Raw genomic sequence first — 21459 nt, forward strand, 5'->3', positions numbered from 1 at the left:
AATGCTAATAACCTGATATAATATCACTTAATTTTAAGAATTGGATTTATTTTTTAAACATCTATATGTATATATCTATTTATAAATATATATACAAATCTTATTTACAGGTATTATTTTAAAATTTTGTTTCCAAAATGTTGGACTTCTATAATTATCTTATACCTGGGCTGTATCTTTCCATGTCAGTAATTGCTAATTTCTTTAGAACTGGATATTTATCCTGTATAGTTTGTTACAATTTCAAACTTGTATTGACTTTCTCTTTTGAATTCCAATTAGTTTTGATATATTTTAGATTATTTAAGAGAACTAATTTTTAAACCTCAAAGCTCTAAAAGTTGTACTATTTTTCTATAAAATTGATTTACTCTATTTACTCCATTTTGAAAAATTGATAAAAAGGCTTCTGTGATAGCTGTATCAGAAGACATTTTTATTTTGTTACTGTTGAATTCACACTGTCAATTTTAATGAATCCTACCCAATTAAAGTTGTGTGCATATTTTTCATGAGTCCATAATCAATATAATCAATTATATTTTTACATAAGTGCATAGATATAATTTATCTCAGGATGTTGAGGATTAATACATTTGTTTAAATATGTTGCAGAAATGCGAGAAGCTGGAGAATAATTTTGATGACATCAAGCACACGACTCTTGGTGAGCGAGGAGCTCTCCGAGAAGCAATGAGGTAAGTCTGGGTCACCATAGCAACAGTCACAGATGTGGTAAAGAAAAAGTCATTCTTCATTATTGGGGGAACAAATGAGTTCATTGCCACCATTCAGCTCTGTTCTCTAAGGTATTAATTTGTCAGTGGAGAGACTTCCCTTGAGGCTGTACTTTGGTTTTGAAGCTGCATAAATGTTAAGCCTCAGTGCACAGTAAAAAATGTAAATGTTTAATTTGTTACTTAAAATGCTTAAGGGGTGTCTTGTTTTATATTTATACTAAACTGTATGATTGAATGGAAATATTGTTCATCTAAATTCTGCCTGGATATAAAAAAATAAACAGTACAATGGTGGTTATACTGAGTAGTATTTTCTCCTAATTAATATTTAATTTAAAAAGAGGTACTTAAAATTTCATATTCTATTAGATTTTATAGGATTATATCATAGTATTTTTAAACTGATTTACATTTCACACTATTATAAAGCTTATAGATTCACTTTTTTCCAATACAGTAGTCTATAATGAACCTGATGTTTTTTGGTTTTTTTGCTTTTTTCACTTTTTGACGTTTCTATTTTTAAATATTTCTCTGAAATCTCCGCTAGACTTAACACCTTTTTAATAACCTTAAGGAAGCAGTCTTTAAATTTGTCCTTTACTAGACATTAAAAATATGTAAGGAATAAAACTCAACATCTTTAGAGCTAGAAAACAAAAAATGAAATTAATTTTAAAAGTTCTCATCTTCAGCTCCCCATTTGAGTGGCATAATTTCCAATATATTTGTACAGAAGTAGTATATTTACCTTAATTAGCCTATGAAACTACAATTGATTTTTAAAATGCAATGCACATATTTTTAGGATTGTAAGGATAAAAATATTTAAAATAAGAGAAAGGATAAACCTATGAGGCTTCCTAGAAGGTAGCATGGGTACAATTTTGTTATTGCTAGCACACAGTTACCATATACTTTAGTTTAGAAGCTGCTCTTATTTAGTAACCTTCCTTTTACCATGCAAGCAGCAGGGGAAAGTAATTAAATTTAATAGAAGCTGCCCTCATTTTGAAGCCACTTCTATTTAAAACCACAGGGGGAGGTAATTAAATTTAATGGAAACAGTAGCTTCTACACAAAGATACATGGTACTTCTCTATAGATGATTATGATGTCACAAAAAGAGGAATAATATATTACTAGTACTGAGAAATTACCAGCTGGAGCAAGTGAGCCTATTTTATTGTTAATGTCTTCACTAATAAAAAAAAAAAAGAGGGAAAAATAGAACTGAATATACAATAGAGAATTTGCACCTTTAAAATGCAATCAGACATTCACAGAAAGTTAGTTTTTGAAAAATAGCAATAAATTAAAAAGAAGGTATAAAACATATTGTGGAAAAAGCCAATGCAGAAATTATGAATGAACTCCTGTTTTCAATATAGTCTTTATCTTGTTTCTAAAACTACCACAGTTATAAATTGAAGACATTGTTTTTGTACATGCTAATGGTAATAATTTTGAATATATTAAGTGTGTACACCAATATTTATTTAGACAGCTATAGTTATTCTTTGTATTTTTATATCTATTCAGTTTGAAGTAAATACATAGACACACAGAAAGACAAAGAGAATGCCAGCTCTGAAGCTTTGAATAAAAGAACTGAAGGCCTAAAACATAGAAAGAATTACAAAGGGGCAATGTGAATGAAAATGGATGTGACTGAGGGAAATATAATGAACAAGGAAAGGATATGTAATTAGTACAGAAAATTTGTCATCAAGGAAAATCAAACTGAATTATGGAAGAACTCTATGAAGAGATTATTCTGCCAAATTTTGTAATACTTACCTTTTTAGAAAATACCAGGATATTCTGCTTTTAAAAAAGTAGAGATGAACTTATAAGAAAAACAAGTATAACCTGGTTGAAGTAACCTCTCAATCACTCATGCTATTGGATAAAGCAGTATTTTAGATAATTTAAATCAGGTTTTAATTATATGACTGTATAATGTACTTGTTTACATAAGCTGCATATTTTACACATGCACATGCACACACATATTCATAATGTTTGGATTCACTAAACACGATTAAATAATTTAGTAACCAAAGCTTTCAACAATTTAGTACGCTGTGGGCGCACCAGTTTTGTGTTTGTTGTTTTTTTGCCTTTAGGAAATGTAGCAGTAGCTCATTCTTTTATATGTGAGATTATAAAAGCATGGGAAAAAAGTTGTGATGATACGTGACTAAGAATAAGAGGAGAAACATGGAGGGGAAAAATTAATTGTTCTCTAATTTGTGATCAAGTTTTGCCTTAGGTAAAGGGTGTCTCAACGGAAACTATGGAAAGGTTAAGATATTTGATTTAGGCCTTGACAGATGGCCAGTTTTGTAGGTAAAGGGAATAGAATTGAGCAAAATCATGGAGGCCTGCAGGTGTAAGATGTATTTCAGGAACAGTAAGTAGTCTGATGTAAAGCAAATTTTTTAAGCTTTTTTTAAAGCTTTTTTGAACATACATTTTCCCACAAAACTCACATACGCAGAATATTTGAGTCCATAACATCTCTCCTTACATATCAAGAAACCTTGGGTGGAAATAAAGCAGTATGAAGTTGGCAAGGATAATGGAAGCATTTCAGAATATCAGCGTGTGAGGAGGGGTAGTGGGAGACAGGTATGAATAATTTGCTGAAAACCTCAGTTAGCATAGGAGCTGGCCTTAAGAGGCTGGCTGGAAGTGTGTTTGTTACCATATCCTGGAGGCTAGTTACATAGAGTCTAGCTTGCCATGGTAAAGAATGTAAATTATTTCAGGAAGTCGTGATTTTTAAGGAAGGGGGTGACAGGATTAAATATAAAATTAGAATTCTATAAAATTATTATAGGGGAAGAAGTACAATATAGGGATAGATATAACCTTTCATTTATATAATAAATATTTATTGAGTTTCTGTAATATACCAGGTAATGGGAATACAGAAATGCATGAGACAGTTCCTGCCCTCAAGGAGATAGTAGTGTAGTGGAGGAGACAGGTACAAAAGTCAAATGTTTAATGTGATGACTCAAAGCCCCCGTACTTGAGTCCTTTCTTTAGTTCCCGGATTCCATGGTAGCTTCTCTCTTGCTCTATGGACATGGCCTAGCTCAGCCTACCTCTTCTCTCAGTGGCTTAACCTCTGCAGCAGTTCCCAGGTGGCCCTGGACACCCACAATGGTGCTCTCATTCTGTGTGTGGCTAGCCTGGAGAAGCTGGAGCAGAAATGGACTGAATCTAAGATTGACATTTTGTGACTGTCACCAAGTTAGATATACCTCTCTGTTAATTAACGTTCTACTATTTCTATGTTCTTAGAACAGAAAAGAGAATTCTGTCCTTGCTCATCCAGTCCCTCTTCTTGGCCGATCGTTGCCACATAGTCTTGAATACATTCTTATGTCATGTGTTCCCAGCTCATGAATCATTTTAGACCCCTCCAGTGAGGATCTGTAGCCAGCCATGTTAAAAGCAAACAAACAAACAAACGAACAAGGAGCTAGAACTTACTCTGGGATGTACTGGCTAAAGAAATCAGGTATTTGATCAGGTTTTAGAATACTGAGAAAGGAATTTTTTTTTTAAATTTGTTTTGGCAGTAGACTATAGAGGGAGAAGGTGAGTAGATGAGACAGCTAGAGAAATCTGTGACATCACTAAGATAAAAGCCAACAGAGAGGAATATGTTTGGGAAATACAGAAATAGTTGGAATGTAGATCTGATAAGACTGTGGCTTAGCCTCAATAAATCATAACTGTGATTTAATCTGTGCTACTCTGTTTAAACCTTTTCAAAGTATTCTTATCCTTTTTGAATAAATTTTAATTTATGTGTGTCCTACTAGATAGTAACGTCCATGAAAGTAGGATTGCTATTTTGCCCTCTTGTGTATTCTTAGCCTTACCATAGTCTTATCATATAGTAGGAACTCAATAATTATTTGTTAAATTATCTATAAAGATAAAAGTAAGAAGGTGACTTATAAAAGCTAAGGCAAATGTTTTTATTTTGAATATTTTGATATATATTAATTCGGATAGGGAGAGAAAAAAGATTAAGAAAGAATATTTTGGTTTTTAGATAAATTTGAGATAGCTGTGGCAAACTTGTGTAAATTTGCAATAAGCAGAGGGAAAATATAATTCTGCCACTCAGGAAAATACTGGGGGTTGATATGCACATTTGGGACTTGTTAAGTATTTTGATACTTGTAGCCATTGGAAAGGATGTGATTTCTAAGAATAGTGCATCAAATCAGAAAGGAGAGTCTACCCAGATGCCTAAGAAAATATTGGGCTTAGAGAAATGTGTGTCACAAAGAAACATATTTTGAGATTTAAAAATTATAAATAACCTTCTCCAGCAGAGTAAGTTGGAACTGTAAAGTGGTGTGACTGAGAAGAGAAGGGTGGGCGGCATTCCTGGCCAGTGTTCTGTGGCTCCTGGAGATATCTAGAGAAGTGCTGCCCAGTAGAACTTTCTGTGAACTGTAAAACTCTCTAGTAAAAATGTTCTCTGTGTTGTTTAGTATGATTGCCAGTGGCCACTTATGGCTACCAAATACCTGAATTCTGGCTCTCATAACTGAAGAACTGAATACTTTTAATTGTATTTAACTTTCATTAATCTAAATGTAAATCATTGTATGTGGTTAGAGGCTATGGTTTGGACAGCATCTCCCTACACATAATGTTTGAGTTGTGAACATAACTTTTATCTATCTCTCACAAATGGAATTTTCATCAAATGGAGTGGCTAGGTTAAGACTAAACCATGTTCACACACATCATATATATATCGTACACTGGCTTTCTCAAAAAATGAAAAGTAAAAGATAGTTTTATAACAGTAATGAATGTAAAACCAAAACTAACAAATATGACTTGATATGGAGATGGTCCAAAGGCATGACTTATATGTAGAAAGATGAAGAGAATTAACAACAATAACACTCTAGGAATTAATAAAATAATTTAGTAATGTGGTCAGATTTAAGATAAAAATGGAAATTTATTAGCTTTTCTATATATTGCCCATAACTAATTAGTGGTTGTATTGATAGTAGATCCAATGAAATTATATGAATTTATTACATTATAAGGCACTCCAAATCATCCAGGACATGTTAAATCACTCAATAAGTGATATAAGAGTCAGCTGTTTAATTATTTGGGAAAAAAAATCACTTTATATTTTCACAGGTGCTCAAGGATGTTTCATGTATATTAAAGAGCTAAATGAAATATCCAGTGTCCACTAGATTATGGAAACAACTTTTTTTTTGAGGTTGTACAGGGAAAGCGATGATAAGCTAAAGAGTAGAAGAAATCACTAAACTTCGCCTGAATTAAAAAAGCTTCTGTTTGTGGGAAGATATGAAATTAAAAGACAATATCAGTGTACTATATTGCTCTGTGTTTAAGAGATCCAAGAAGATCAGGAGCTCAATGGATACTTAACAAAGTATGATTAAGAAATCTTTGAAAATATGCAACTCTAATGACTGACAAAATATAAGTTACATAAAAATGTATTAATTTCTTGATTACTGAGATTATTGCAGTTCAATGAGGAGGAGATTTTTGAGTGCAGGCAATGGAATAGCAAGACAGCCATTTCTCACTCTCAGAGCTCAGTAGGGGTGTAAGTGACTGCTGCATTTAAGGAAAGGATCACTCCAGTAAGTACGAAGAGCTTTACAACAGACATACCTTTTTCATATTAATTTAACTTCCTGAAATAGATTATGCAAAAGACTTAGAAACTATGGGCAGTCTGAAGCTGTTTCTCAAACTATTAGAATATAACAGCAAACACACTGAATAGAGCCTAATCATCTACTAGTAAGGAAAGAAGTAAGGAAATGAATATGATATATATACATATATGATACATTTGGTTTATATTTATATATACACATATGATTTTATGATATATAAACTTAAATATATTTATAAAATATATTTATGTAACACAATATTATATACACACACATGTAATGATAAATTGTGGCATATTCAACCCTACCTGGATATTAAAATTATCTTCACAGTGTTTTTAGTGACACAAGAATCCTCATGTTAAAATGTTCAGTGAAAAATATCAGGAAACAAAATTGCATGTAGAACATTATCTCCACTGAATATAAAGAATGCAGAGAAAGAAGATGAGATTAAAATATAGTAAAATAGCTATTATATTTAGGTGCTGGGCGAATGGATACTTTTTTCAGGTTTATCATTTTCTCTTCTAAATTTTCTATAATGGGGGCACATCACGAATGATTCAAAAAATAATGAAGTAAGAAACGGAAACATGGAAAGAAAAACATATCATATGAATACTAGGAAAAGTGTTAAAAATCAGGTTTTAGACTCCAACTGTGATTTTAGGTAAATTAATCTTTTTAGTCTTACTTTTTTGTAAAATAGGAATAAAAACTTAATAGGATTGATATGATGAACAATAATGTTGGAGAGAAAGCTTTGTAATTTATTAATAAAAGGAAGATACAAAGTATTACGTTTGTATAGGTTATTTGCATTTAATGGTGTTACAGTGTATATTTCAAAGAATTTACATATGTCATACATAATGGAATTGGCTGGAAAACTTTATTGTAACCTTAGAATGTAAAATGCCAGAGGGAATATTTCTTGTCTCACTTATACAGAGTTCATTGTAGTTCCATGGCTATGTGGAGATACTGTACAGGATTTCTAAAAATGATAACATAAGAAAAAAAACATTTTAAAGACAGGAAAAATGCATCTCTGGGTTAAATCTCTGTCTATAGTATGGTAATAGTGAATTTAGAGGTAAAATTCACAACTTATTTTCATCATATTTTCTCCTTATCACTGCCAATTCAACCTTATCATGCCAAAGTGATTTGATTTCTGTATTATCATATTTTGCACCTGTCTTAGACCCTGTAATAAATTCTAAACATCAAGGGGAAAAGTGGAACCTTTTTAACATTGTGTCTCCCTGTCCCCCTTTCAGTTCCAGAGGCAGTAGTGGGACATGTTTAATAGATATATGAAATTGGAAGGTATTTGAATTGAATAACTTGAGAAAAGGGAGTGTCAAATGGTGAAAAAGAAATGGTTACATACAGTTCATTAAGAAGAAAAAGTAACAATGTGGTATGAAGGTTTTAGAAAATGACTTAATTCATAAAAATATAGATTGGTCCGATTGGTGGTTATACATCTATGGTGAAAATATAAATTGCATTTTTGGAATACATACATTGGTAACTAGGAGCTAGTATTTTATTTGCAGAGCCAAACCTATTCAGTGACACCTTTTATATTTAGATTATTGTTATGGAGGTGAACTTCTAGGACATACATGAAATTTACTTTTCATTTTTGCTCGTCTTCATCACGTGTTAGGAATTCTGTCACTAGATGGTGATATTGAGTTGCACAGTTTATGTTTCTGGCTTTTTTTCTGGTGTGTTTAATAGTAATTATAGGTGTTCCCTAAGTACAGCCATTTATACAGAGTTAAACAAATTATAACTACATGAACTTGGAAAATAGTTTTAAGAGGTATAAGCACATTCTAAATCTTATTTAAGTCAAAATGTTAATAATTGCTTTAATGTGGTTGTTTCTTTAGACTCATTTGACTTTGAGAGATGGAAGGAATATATATAAATAACAGTCTAAACTTTTCATTAAAGGCTCAGGTCTAAGGAGAGATCAGAGAAATTTAAAAGATATATTTTCCAATTTTCCCCTTCTAGACATGTTAGTCTAAAAAGTACATCTTTAATTTCACTTCTCTGTTAATATCCAGTGATAGTGGGACTGTTAACCAACTGATCTAAAGGTTTTGTTACTCCTGGTACCTAGATATTTTTTTAGCTGCTTATTGTTATATTGTTTTAGTTCTGTTAATCTTGCATCCTGTGCTAAACATATTGGTTAAACTACATTGATATTAAAGTGGTACTTCTACATGAAATGGAGTAAAAAACTGTCTCTCTGAGTAGTTTTGTCTTTCTGAATAAGAGTTGAAGGTAAGAATAGTATTATTCTACTTAATCTTATTTTTATAGGTAAGTGTGTGTGTATGTATATATTCAACATGTTAAATGCATATGTTTTTATATGTAAATGTGTACTTTCTATATGTCTGTCTCTGTCTAAATCTTCCCAGTCAAGGAAATCTTGCAGTGTGACAGCATTTTGAATTTTGAGATCCCTATGTTTTTAGGCTTATCTATTAGGATTACAAAGATTTATGTACAATGAGGGTTCAATGAAATGCTTTTACAATAGTAAAAAAATGGAAAGGGGAGGAGAAAACAACCTAAATATTTATGAATAGTGAGCTGAGTAATTTAAAAGATGAATGTAAGGCATGAAAAATATTGAAATTGCATTGAAGTAAAATAAAAAGGTAAAATGAGAAAGCATTAACAAAAAACTTCTAGTAAAATCATCAGATTGTTAAATAGTATGGAAAGCAAATACAAATTTTTAAAATTCAGAGTATGTTATATAATATCAATGATTACAGATGATTTAACATTTGCAACACTTTTTTGCTTTCAAAAAGGCTTCAAAAATAAACACATTTCTATAATCATAAATGACCATGTATATGTGTATATCTGTGTTTTTTTTAAGTATATGTAAACTTTGACCTGTCATATTGGGTTCAGAAGAAATGTGTTAACCTTCTACTTTAACCAAGTGTCTAGATCCGTCATAATTATATTTCTCCAAGTCCTCTTTCACTAAAGGGATCAGCAGGTATTTCTCTGGAAAGTACCCCCTAGCTAAGCAAATTACAAGAGTATCTTCTTTTCTTTTGTGCAGAGAAGAATATCTTGTCTTTGTCATTTCTGTTATAAAGAGGCACATATTCCACATCTTTAGATTTTGTGAAGTCTAAAGACAAAATCATACTATCACTTTTTCTAGATAATGATGATATAGCTACTCGAATAAACAGCTTTGGGTTACAGCTTGTAAAATGTAGGTTAGGCATTAGGGAAATGATTAATTACCTAAAACATAGGTATTTTAATTATTAATAAAATAATCAATTTCATTTGATTTTATATTACAGATAAATTAATTTTAGGTAATTTATGCAATATGAATGTATGCATACATGCATACACACATTTTATGCACATGTGTGCAAATGTGTAGACAAATGGGTACATGCAAACATACATTTAGTATCATCTTTTTACTGCATAAGTTATGAATGTTGCTTCCATTCATTCACTCCAGCAGTGAATGAAACCATTTGTCATTAGTTTCAGATGGGCCAAAGATACTTCAATTTTTTCACTATTCATGGGAAATAAGTAAAAAATCCTGTATTAATTCTTACTAATGTTTAATAAAAAATATTGTTAGCATTAATCCTTCTGGATGATTTATGGATTTGGTAGTGATTGGTATGTATTAATTTGGAACAGTGTTGATTTACAAATCTCTCTCTTCACTTTGAACTTTAATTTGAACTTGAATATGTGGGCGTCTGTCTAGCTCAGTGGGCTGAGCATCTGACACTTAATTTTAGCTTAGGTCATGACCTCGTGGCTCCTGATACTGAACCCCACATCAGGCTCCACACTGACAGCAATGATAACACAAGGCCTGCTTGAGCTTTTCTTTCCCTCTCTCTCTGCTTCTCCCTTGCTTGTGTGCACACACACACTCTCTCTCAAAGTAAATAAACTTAAAATGAAAGAGATGGAATATAAGAAATATTGATTATGTTCTTATCAACGATATTTTTTTAAAAAGAAGAACAGATGAAATCAGGAATAGGTTAATTTAATTACATATTTATAAAATGCATTAAACTATACCTTAATCTAAGAATGTGTTCATTCAACTGGGTGCCTACTATGTGCTAGACACTATTTAAAAGGAGTATTTGTAGAAGAAAATAAAATTATAATTACCATTTTCTGACAACTTGGTTACTTTAGAATGATAAAACTAGAAAAGAAAATAAGAATCATTGGTATATTGGATGTTTATATTTAAAACAACAAATTAGCAACAATAGACATAAGTAGAATTTAGCCATGATAAAAAAATTAGATTTTGGGGTGCCTGGGTGGCTCAGTCAGTTAAGTGTCTGATCTTGATTTGGCTCGGGTCATGATCTAATGGTTCATCGGTTTGAGCTCACGCTGTGTCAGCAAGAAGCCTTCTTGAAATTCTCTCTCCCTCTCTCTAGCCCCTCCCCTACTTGTGCTCACTTGTTCTCTCAAAATAAATAAACTTAATAAAGTAAAAATAAAAAATTACATTTTCCCATTAATGCTTTAAGATTGTATATTAAAGACTAGAAAGGAAGGGATACAGCTTTTGTTTTGCTACGAAAGAAAAGTGCAGAGCTAAGTCTTACTCTAGAATGCTTATCATTTTAGATACAGACTTTGAATGAGTAGCTAATAGCTAAAATTATTTAGGAGATAAAAATTGGTACTGTGAGGATTAGCTTTAATTTTAAGTATCCATAATTGAAGTGCCACATTATGATTTTAATGTTATGATAATCTTGTTAACAAGCTGTTGTGTATATACTATCATATTTTAATGTAGTTGCAAAGCTTAAGTAAACCATAAAGTAAATTGCTTTTTGAATCAGGCTTTTACAAGTGGAAAATTAGTGGTTTACATGTTTTGAATACGTATTTTGTAATTATGCTTGGCATTTTCTACAACTTAAGAAGAATAATAGAATAGGTTTATAGATAATACATTATTGTTCATAATACATTGGCATATTTTGTTATTACCCATTCTAATTAGTTTAGTTTTATTCTACATATACTATAAAATAATAACTGATTCTATTTTTTTTCTGTAATAGTCTTCTATTCTGGAAGGTACAATTGTAGTTTAGTTATACTATTTCTCATTCTCATATATCAGCACATTACTTTTAACAGAAAATTAATACCTTTTCTTGTCTAGTATTTCTACAGGTTATTATTATTTTTTTTAATAGTTTATTGTCAAATTAGTTTCCACANTATTATGATATACATTGAATTATATCCATGGGGAGTGTTTGTGTTTATTTGGGGGAAAAGTGTCCTATTCTGATAATTTGTGAACATAGTAAGTTAGATTTACTTTTTCTGAATTTGTTGCTTCAAATGACAAAGACAAAGCATGGCAATTTGATAGTCTAAGGCAGAAATAGTTAAACTCTTATGTAAAAGTCCAGACAATAAATACTTTCAGCTTTCTGGTTTATACAGCCTCTGTTATAGTTATTCAGTTACGTTGATATACTGCAAAAGCAGCCACATAGACATTTTGTGAACAAATATGTGTAGCTACATTGGTGTGGCTGTGTTCTAGTAAAATCTTATAGAAACAAACAACCAGGTGGATTTATTCCATGAGTTATAGTTTATTGACCCCTGGTTAAGAACACACTTGACATAAATCAATTAAAATAAATTTCAAAAATTATCGGTAAATATACTACGAATTTTTAATTTTCTCTGATAAATTAGTACTAGAATATACTATGAAATTCTTCCAATTTTATTTTCAAAGATGACTATGCAAAATTTACTGAGGTGTCCTTATTTCCCAATTTCTGGGCTGTTCCTTGAAATTGAGTAAGTTGCACTTCTTAGATTACTCATTCAAGTAAATAAGGTAAGTCAGGGAAAACTCACCAATTGCATGTATAAAACTGCCAATATGCAACCAACATAAGGTATTGGTATCAATGCCACTGAATCAATTAGTATTAATTCATTATATTTATGGTTTAGGGTTAAAATGTGGACTAACCACTAAAGAACCATCTATATTATGAAACAGTATAATGTTACTCTTCATTTTGGAACTAGTTTTACACAATATGGTACCCATAAAAATCTATATTGTGATACTTGACTTTGTTAGTTATTCTTATAAACATGGAAGAATCATAGCATCTACTGAAGTACATACATGATGTCTGATATCGACTGAAAAATAGTGTGGTGTGTTGCATGGTCTGTTATTTTAATTCCTTTATAAAGTTTTACGCCTAAGGGACTGCTAAGGAGTTACCTTAATTTCAAACATTTAATCAATTGATATTTAATAATTCTGTGAATTATGAATAAATATCTATCTTCTAGTACACTAACTTTTTAGTTTTAAGTGAGATTCGTATGGGATACTCTGATCCCTTTTTAAGAAATGTTCTTGATGTTTAAAGTTCAGTCTTAATATTTTCCAAAGAGCCTCCCATGAAAATTAGTTTAATTTAGTACATTTCCTAACCTTTAGCCTAATAGTTTTCTTTCATTTCAAGAACCATTATTTTGACTGGCAAATAGAAGAAATAATAGTAGTCATTTTAGTTTGAAATCTTCCATAATATCAACTTTCATCAAGTATTATTGGAAATGGGTGTTTGTAATTGGACCACAGGGGTAATACTTTTAATGGATATCTGTGCTATGTTTACAGACGACTTATCTTGCCAGTATCTTCCTCTATCTTTCAGGAGACTTTAGAAAAATCTTTCTTTCTTTTTTTTTTTTTTTACGATGAGAAAGAAAAATGATTTACAATAAGGTTAAATTACTTACTGGTATTATATTTGTCATTGTCATATTTCCCCTCAATATTTCATTTCTTCCTTCAGCCCCTTAGAAGTTGCTTATAATTTCATATTCTGTGAGAGAATATTGCTTGAGACATTTCTCACCCAGGGGTAAGAATTGTGTTGAAATTTAAACAGTTTGGATGAAAAAGCTGTTTTAGAGATCACATTTCTCTTTTTAAAATCGAGAAACAAGTATAAGATTTATTTCAATGTTAAGAAAAAAGTTACTGGTTTTGACATATAAATTATAATTAAATGACTAAATATGAATATAATGTGTTAAATAATTTATTATTTTTAAAATTTTTAATTTAAATCCTGTTAGTTAACATACAGTGTAATATTAGTTGCAAGTGTAGAATTTAGTGATTCATGACTTGCATACAACACCCAGTGCTCATCACAAGTGCCCTCCTTAATGCCCATCATACATTGAGCCCACCCTCCTCCCTTCCCTCCTGCAATGGTCAGTTTGTTCTATACTTAAGAGTCTGTTTTATGGTTTCCCACATGGGTGGGAGGTGGTGGAAGAGAGAGGCAAACTATAACTTCAAAAGCATTGGGTAGCCAATTTGAGCGAGTCACTACCATTAATTGAAATCTGAGGATCATTCCTTGAGTTGGGTCATTTCATTAAAAATGAAAGTCTACTGTTATTTTGTATTATTATAAGACATATACTGCAGTTCATATTTATTCAGGATTCTTCTGTTCATCTGAAGTTTTTAGAGACTTGATTGCTCTTTCAGTACTGAAAAGAGCATTATTTTAAGCGGCATGACAAATATATATCTGTCACAAAATGTTTCTATAGATGATATTTCAGAAAGAGATCCTGTTTTTATCAATGCTAGTGAATGCTATCTGTAACCTATAATTGTATGAACAAACCTGGATTTACTAGATATATCTAAATTATTGCATGTCTCTTATTATTTATTATTTTTATTACTGTATTACCATTTTGTCTGATTATATATAACAACAAATATAATTTAAATGTGATTGTTCCTGGAACCTTGAATGCACATTGGAATCATCCTGGGGAAGAAAGGACTTTAAAAAAACCCAATACCTAAGCCCAATTCCAAATTAATTAAATGAAATTGTTTGTATTGGGGTGGTGGGACTACAGTTAGCACCAGTATTTTTAAAGCATCCTTGGTGATTCCAGAATGTACCCAAGGTTGAGTACGGCACTTACAGTTGGTTTCTATGAAGCTGTTCTGCAGACAGCAGCTCTGCAGAATCATTTTCTTAATTTATCAGACCATATTTCTCTTCCTCTCATACCCCATCAGTGAGTTCCAAACTTTCTTGGAGTAACAAGGAAAAATTCCTACAATGCTGTATATAATCCAGATCTTCTCCACTATCTCCTTGACCTTATATTTTATGACTCAAAATTTCTCTTACTTTCAGCCACAGTGGCCTAAATATTTTGAAGTTAAATAATAAATTTATGAGGCCCCTGTGTGGCTCATTTGGTTGAGTGTCCAACTCTTGATGTCAGCTCAGGTCTTGATCTTGGTGTCATGAGTTCAAGCCTCACATTGGGCTCCGTGCTAGGCAGGAAGCCTAATTAAATAAATAAACAAATAAAATGAAATAAATTTCAAAATAACCATTGGACAGAGAAGAAATCACAGGGATTATTTTTAAAAATATTTTGAACTGAATATTAATAGAGCAATAAAATAAAAAGTTAATTTAATATTACGTTAAATATTTAATTTAAAGTAATATTAAATATTTTGATTAATATTTAATTTTAACTTAAATAAAACATCAAAATTTTACAGATGTAAGTATAGCATTATTTAGAGGAAAGTTTACAGCCACTTTAGAAGATAGTTTCATAGTTTCTTTATAAGAATAATTGCCCTTACAATTTTTACCATAATTGAAAAATGATTATGGATGTATCAATTATTATTTTAAATAATAAAGAGATTAAAAAACCCAAATTAAAAAAATGTTTTAACAGGATCAGGAATAAGGAAAGGCTGTTCACTCTTAACATTGCATTTTAATTTTTTTAATGTTTTATTTTTGAGAGAGAGAGACAGAGTATAAGCAGGGGCTGGGCAGAGAGAGAGGGAGGCACAGAATCTGAGGTAGGCTCCAGGCTCTGAGATGTCAGCACAGAGCCCCATGCGGGGCTTGAACTTGTGAGCCACAAGATCATGATCAGAGCCAAAGTTGGATGCTCAAATGACTGAGCCACCCGGGGGCCCCTTAACATTCCATTTAATACCCTACTGGAATCCTAGCTAATGCTATAAGACAATGAAAGGAAATAGTATACTGGTTGCAAATGGCGAAATAAAACTATATTTGTTTATAGATGGCATGATTGTTTATGTAGAAAATATGAAAAAATAATTTAAAAAAACTGCTGAAATTAACAGGCAATTATATTATGGTTGTAGGATGCAAGGTTAGTGTGTAAAAATCTGTTGTTTTCCTAATATCAGCAATGAAAAATTCGAATTTGAAATTTAAAAAATCACCATTTACATTAGCATCCAAAAAGTGAAATATGTAGGTATAAATCTAACATAATATGTACAAGATCTATGTGAGGAAAACTATAAAACTAATGAAAATAAAAAGGTAGGTAGATAGATAGACAGATAGATATTCCCTTTTTCTAGGTAGGAAGACTCAGTATTGTTCAGATGTCATTTCTTTCCAACTTGATCTTTATATTCAACACAATCCCAATCAAAATCCCAGAAAGATATTTTTGGTTACCCACAAACTGATTCTACAGTTAACATAGAGAGGTAAAAGACTCAGAATAGGCAGTTCAATATGTCAGAGAACTGACACTACCCTACTTTAACACATTCTATAAAGATATAATAATCAAAATGGTATATTGGCTAAAGAATAGACAAATCAATGGGACAGAGCAGATTGTTCAGATATAGACCCACACAAATATAGTGAATTGACCTTTGACAGAGGAGCAAAGGCAATACAATAGAGAAGGGATAATCTTTCTTGAAATGGGGATGAAACAACTGATCGTCCACATGCAAATAAATAAAAACAGAACCTAAATATAGACCTTACACCTTTCAGAAAAACTAACTGAAAATAGACAATAGACTTAAATGTCAAAGCAAAACTAGAAAATTCCCAGAAGACAATATAGGAGAAAACCTGCACGATCTTGAGTTAGCAATGACTTAGATAAAATCAGAAGGCATGGTTCATGAAAGAAAGATTGATAATGTGCACCATATTAAAATTAAAAACTTCTGCTCTATGAAGGACACTATCAAAGGATGGGAAGACAAGCCATATATTATGAAAAAATAATTTTAAAAAGACATATTTCATGAAGGACTGTTATTCAAAATATACAATTTTCTCTTAAAGCTAAATGGTAAGAAAATAACCTAATTAAAAAATGGGGAAAACATCTGAATATACAACTCACCAAAGAAGATACAGAGATGGAAAATAAGGATTTAGAAAGATGCTCAAAATCATACATAATTAGGGAATGGCAAATTAATATGAAATCCCATGACACCTGTTCTAATATATGTTTCAAAAACTGAAAACACTGACAACATTAAATGCTGGTAAATATGTGGAACAAAAGGATCTATCATTCATTGCTCATGTGACTGTGAAATAGTAGTCATGTGGGAAATAGTTTGGCAGTTTCTTACAAAACCAAACTGATGATTCCTCTTCAGCTCATCTTGAGAATATTCTCACCTCTCAGGAACTTTAGGCTGTGTAGGTTTTTATTGTTTGTTTCTGTTTTTGTTTTCTTTCTCAGATCTCTGATGCCTCTAAAAATACAATGTTAATGGCTTATCTAGCTTTTTCTAATTTTTGGCAATGGCAGTTTTGATTGGTCTTCTGTGACTTAACATTCTGCTTAGAAGTTCAGGTTCTCTGTCTGTCTTAACACATTGCTTTGGTAATGAGTTATATCCTGAGTAAATAAAAGTAATTACCACTTTAAAGAAAACAAATATTTTTTTAAAAAAATAATTTATTCGGTTCATATCAAGCAGAGTATTCAATCCACTGCCTCTACTATTTTCTCTAAAATATGAAGAATCTGTCATCCCTATTCCTTTTCTCACTACATTCATGCTTTTAGTGATATAATCTACTTCTTTTGCCTTTATTCACAGTCTGCATCTTACTGTCTCCTTAAGGATGTATAATCCGCCACATCACCTTCTTGAACCCCAGAGCCATAGTTCTAAGGCTTATTTGACATTTGAATGTTTATTGGAAACCTCAAATTCATCTGCTCAAAATCAAAATATACTGCTTTACCTTTCAAAGGTCTCCTGCATTCCCAGGGTTCTAATTTTGACTCTGTCACGAGGACTGTCTGTAATTTTTAGTATGCCCCTTAACTTCTATGAGTATTATTTTCTCAACACACTTTATATTATTTAAATGAATTGAAATAGAACAAGTTCATTGCTTGTTTTAACAAAATATTTTATCAAGTGTGTAATTAGTATTTATCTTTTTTTCAAAACCAAAATAGTATATGTTCAGGGTACCTCACGTGTAAGTGAAATAATTCACTGCTTTGATAGGAATTAATTGGTCAAGTCAAACAAGGAATAATTAAAGATAACTTGGTCCTGTCGACTCAGTTCAATGCTCAGAAGTATAGGTTTAAAAATCCTAAGAGACAAAGCTAAATTAGTTTTAATCGAGCCTTTTATATGACCACTTAAATACTTACTTTTACTAAAGTGTCTGTTTTTACAACTAAAATATGCAACCTGTTGTGCTCTAATTTCTTTAATTCCTTCTTCTTTTCTCAGGAGAGAGTTTTGTATCATTGAGTATGCTAAACCTGGGTGAACCCAATCAAATGACTTAGACTTTGGTGTAGGAAAATAAATATCAGTGAGATTCTGTAGGGATAGATAATGTCAAAGATACATTTAAGATGTGTCTAATTAAAGTTTTATGAAATAAAAGCAGTTATGTATTTTTCCTAATGAATTTGTGTAGCATGTTAAAATCCTCACAAATAGTTTTAGGATGTTATACAATAGGATATAATTTGCAAAATTATGTTTAATTTCTTTCCATTTTTTGTTATTGTAATATTCACAAGTGTACCTATTTCTAAAGAAAGTGTATGTGTCTTTATGTGAAATAAAATATTTTGGTATCCTTATAAACTGATCCTCAGTTAATGCTGATAGTACTTAACAGGTGTTATTTATATGACAAATATAAATTGGATCTTACATCCAATTATATATACTTCTCTCCAAAAGATGTCTGCATTAAATGAGAATTAAGATTAACAAAAATGACATTTAACATTAACAAATTTTCTTTTTCTAAATAAAATGTGATAAGGCTTTTCATTACCCACTAGAAATGAACTTTTATTGCTACTTAGCACAATTGTTCATAAAACTACTCCAGCTTAAAAACCATTTAAATGAATTATATTACTGCAGTGGCAAAATAACTTCATTGAAAGTTATTTTTATTTTAAAGATGGCCTTAACATGTGGCATCCAGGGAGAGATGGGATGGGCTTTTCAAGTACTTTCTAAAGCTCACTTTTTATTCTTAAATGAAAATATTAGCACTTTCATAAAAGTTTTTTTTTTTTAATCTGGTGAAATAAACCATGGAACATATGATAATATATAAACAGTGTTACATATAACCTTAAATGATAGTCTCCATATATAAACTTAAAGCCTACTTTGTGTAGAAGAAGACATTATTTTTAACACGTTTTATTTAATAATCACATGAAAAAAACCCCAACATCTTGATAATCTTTAAGTAGTAAGATATATGTTGCTATCATTTTAAAAGCTTAAACATACATTTTTTTCCAAAATGCTTTTCATCTCTCTATTTTTGTGTAGTTTTATAGATATTTGAGTATAAGTAAGTGAGCCCCTATTTCCATTGTCATAAATGTATATTCTATCATGTTATTAGGAACAGTTGCCATTAAAAGCAGTTACAAAATACCTTTTTGATTAATGTCTTTTAAGTTGTTTTTGTCCTACTATTTTTAGCCTGAATATAAAATAATAATTCAGAAATTCTTATCTTGTCTATAAAGGAAGATCATGAAACAAGATTATTATAGTAACTCAGTGATATATTATAAAGAAGAGTATTTCCTGTAGGGTAGTCCAATTACAAAATAGTAAAACAGGAACAAAACACAATAAAGTATTCTTTCTATTTGTTTCAGTAAGTTTAGCACAGCAGGAATTGTAGCATTCCTCCTGGCTGGTGCGTCAAATCTGCAGTTTGAAATGTAACTGCAAATGGGAGTTATTTTAAAGACATCATATATAAGCTAATAACCTTAGCCATATAAATGAGACAATTATACAGCATTTAATATATTTAATTGCTTTTTTGTAATAATTTCATACCTCTGGTTTTAGAAATAATGTGTTTATTTGAAAAGATTAATAAACTTGTATGTTAAAGACATGTAAGAACAAAACTTTGAATCATTTAAATGCTGCTTTTGCCTGTCTGAATTTTTTACAGATGTCTATTTACTTGACTGTCTTTGATGAGCCAGTTCAGTTCAATTTGAAGAAAAGATGTTACTGGTGGTGTAAATTAACAACAACAACAACAATAACAAAAACCGATATAGCATCTAGTAGAACTTTTGAAAAATAACCTGAAAGCATTTGGGGACCACAGCTTAGACTGTAACATAAGAGGAAAAATATGTTCATTATATGAATTTATAGAAATTTAAAACATATATATTTTAATGGTAAAAGGTCTAGGTTTTATAAAGTTTGGCCAAGACAAAAAGGATAAGCAGGAGAGCTCAGACAACTATACCAAAGAGAAGATTCCAAAAGTCAGCGTGTGAGAAAGTGAGTCTTGAAACAATATAGTCAGGATTTTTGATAACAGAAATTTCTGAGGGAATATAAGTGGAAGTCCAAAGGATGAATGGTACTTTGATTAGTAGAAATTGCTTCTGACTCAGTGGTTCCTTGTGTATTTCTTGTACAATGCCAAAGTTCTTATTGGAGCAGCAGTGGCTCTGAACATGTGTGAGAACATGCCTAACGGTTCCTGATAGCATGGCACAGTGTACAGTCACTAAATGGGGGGACTAAACTGGTTCAGACAGAAACCTCTAGTCTTGCCCTATTGGTGGTTCTTATTCAGGCAGAAGAAAGATTTGTCTTAATTAAGGCTTATGTTCATATGTTCATAATTAAATCATTTTAAAAGCCTGAAAGAATTCACTAAGAGCCAATGGATTGAATTGCACCGTAGCCAACTACAAATTTATCTGAAAAGCATTTCACTGCCAAGCTTTAAGAATGTGTAGTCTAAATAGCATAACTCCATGCCTTTACCTCCAGTCATACCTCAACCCACCACAATCCGGCTTCTTTGTATCTCTTTTTCTATTAGGCATAGTGCCTTTCACAAAGTAAAAGCTCAACTGACATAATGATGTATTTTAATTTGATTTATTATTTATCATTTATATCCTGCTTCTAAAAGAAATTCAAAGAGGATCTGCCTGCATGAAGATAAGATACTACTAGTCAAATAATAAAATAAATCCTATTTATCACTTATTAAGAAGTAAACAATTAAGGAGTAAGAAAACTAAAAAAAAAAAAAATCTTGCTAGGCAGAGAATAGTTACTGTACATGACTGAAAATTCAATAAGAAAGGAGGAAAACCATAAAAACAAATTTCATAGAACACAAGAAAAAAGGAAAATAAAAGAAAAAAAGTACCCTTTGCATTTGCTGTTCCCTTTATCCATATATATTGGCATGCATTGCTTACTCTCAGTCTTCAGTTCTTGCAAATATTACCTCCTAGAGAGACTTTCCTTGGTTACTATCTAAAAGTCACCCAACTTTTATTATCAACATTTTTTTGCTTGTAATATTTTTTTTAATTTTTAAAAATATTTATTCATTTTGAGACGGGTAAGGGCAAAGAGAGAGAGAGAAAAGAGAGAAAAGAATCCCAAAGAGGCTCTGAGCATCAGCATGGAGCCCAACACGAGGTTCAGTCCCATTAACAGTTAGACCATCACCTGAGTTGAAATCAAGAATCATACA

At 31.2% G+C, this 21459-nt stretch overlaps 1 protein-coding gene across 2 annotated transcripts in view; it reads left to right on the top strand.

The window, feature by feature from the left end:
- Window positions 1-21459, top strand: part of DPYD (dihydropyrimidine dehydrogenase) — an 805636-nt gene that overhangs the window by 106334 nt on the left and 677843 nt on the right. For both annotated transcript variants that reach the window (XM_077746119.1, XM_077746120.1), the window contains exon 3: window positions 616-698. In XM_077746119.1, the coding sequence (XP_077602245.1) occupies window positions 616-698 (83 nt within the window). The remainder of the gene's footprint in view (window positions 1-615; window positions 699-21459) is intronic.

Source organism: Crocuta crocuta, unplaced genomic scaffold (genome assembly GCF_008692635.1).
Source record: "Crocuta crocuta isolate KB4526 unplaced genomic scaffold, BGI_CrCroc_1.0 scaffold48, whole genome shotgun sequence".
In the NCBI taxonomy this organism is placed as follows: Eukaryota; Metazoa; Chordata; class Mammalia; order Carnivora; family Hyaenidae; genus Crocuta; species Crocuta crocuta.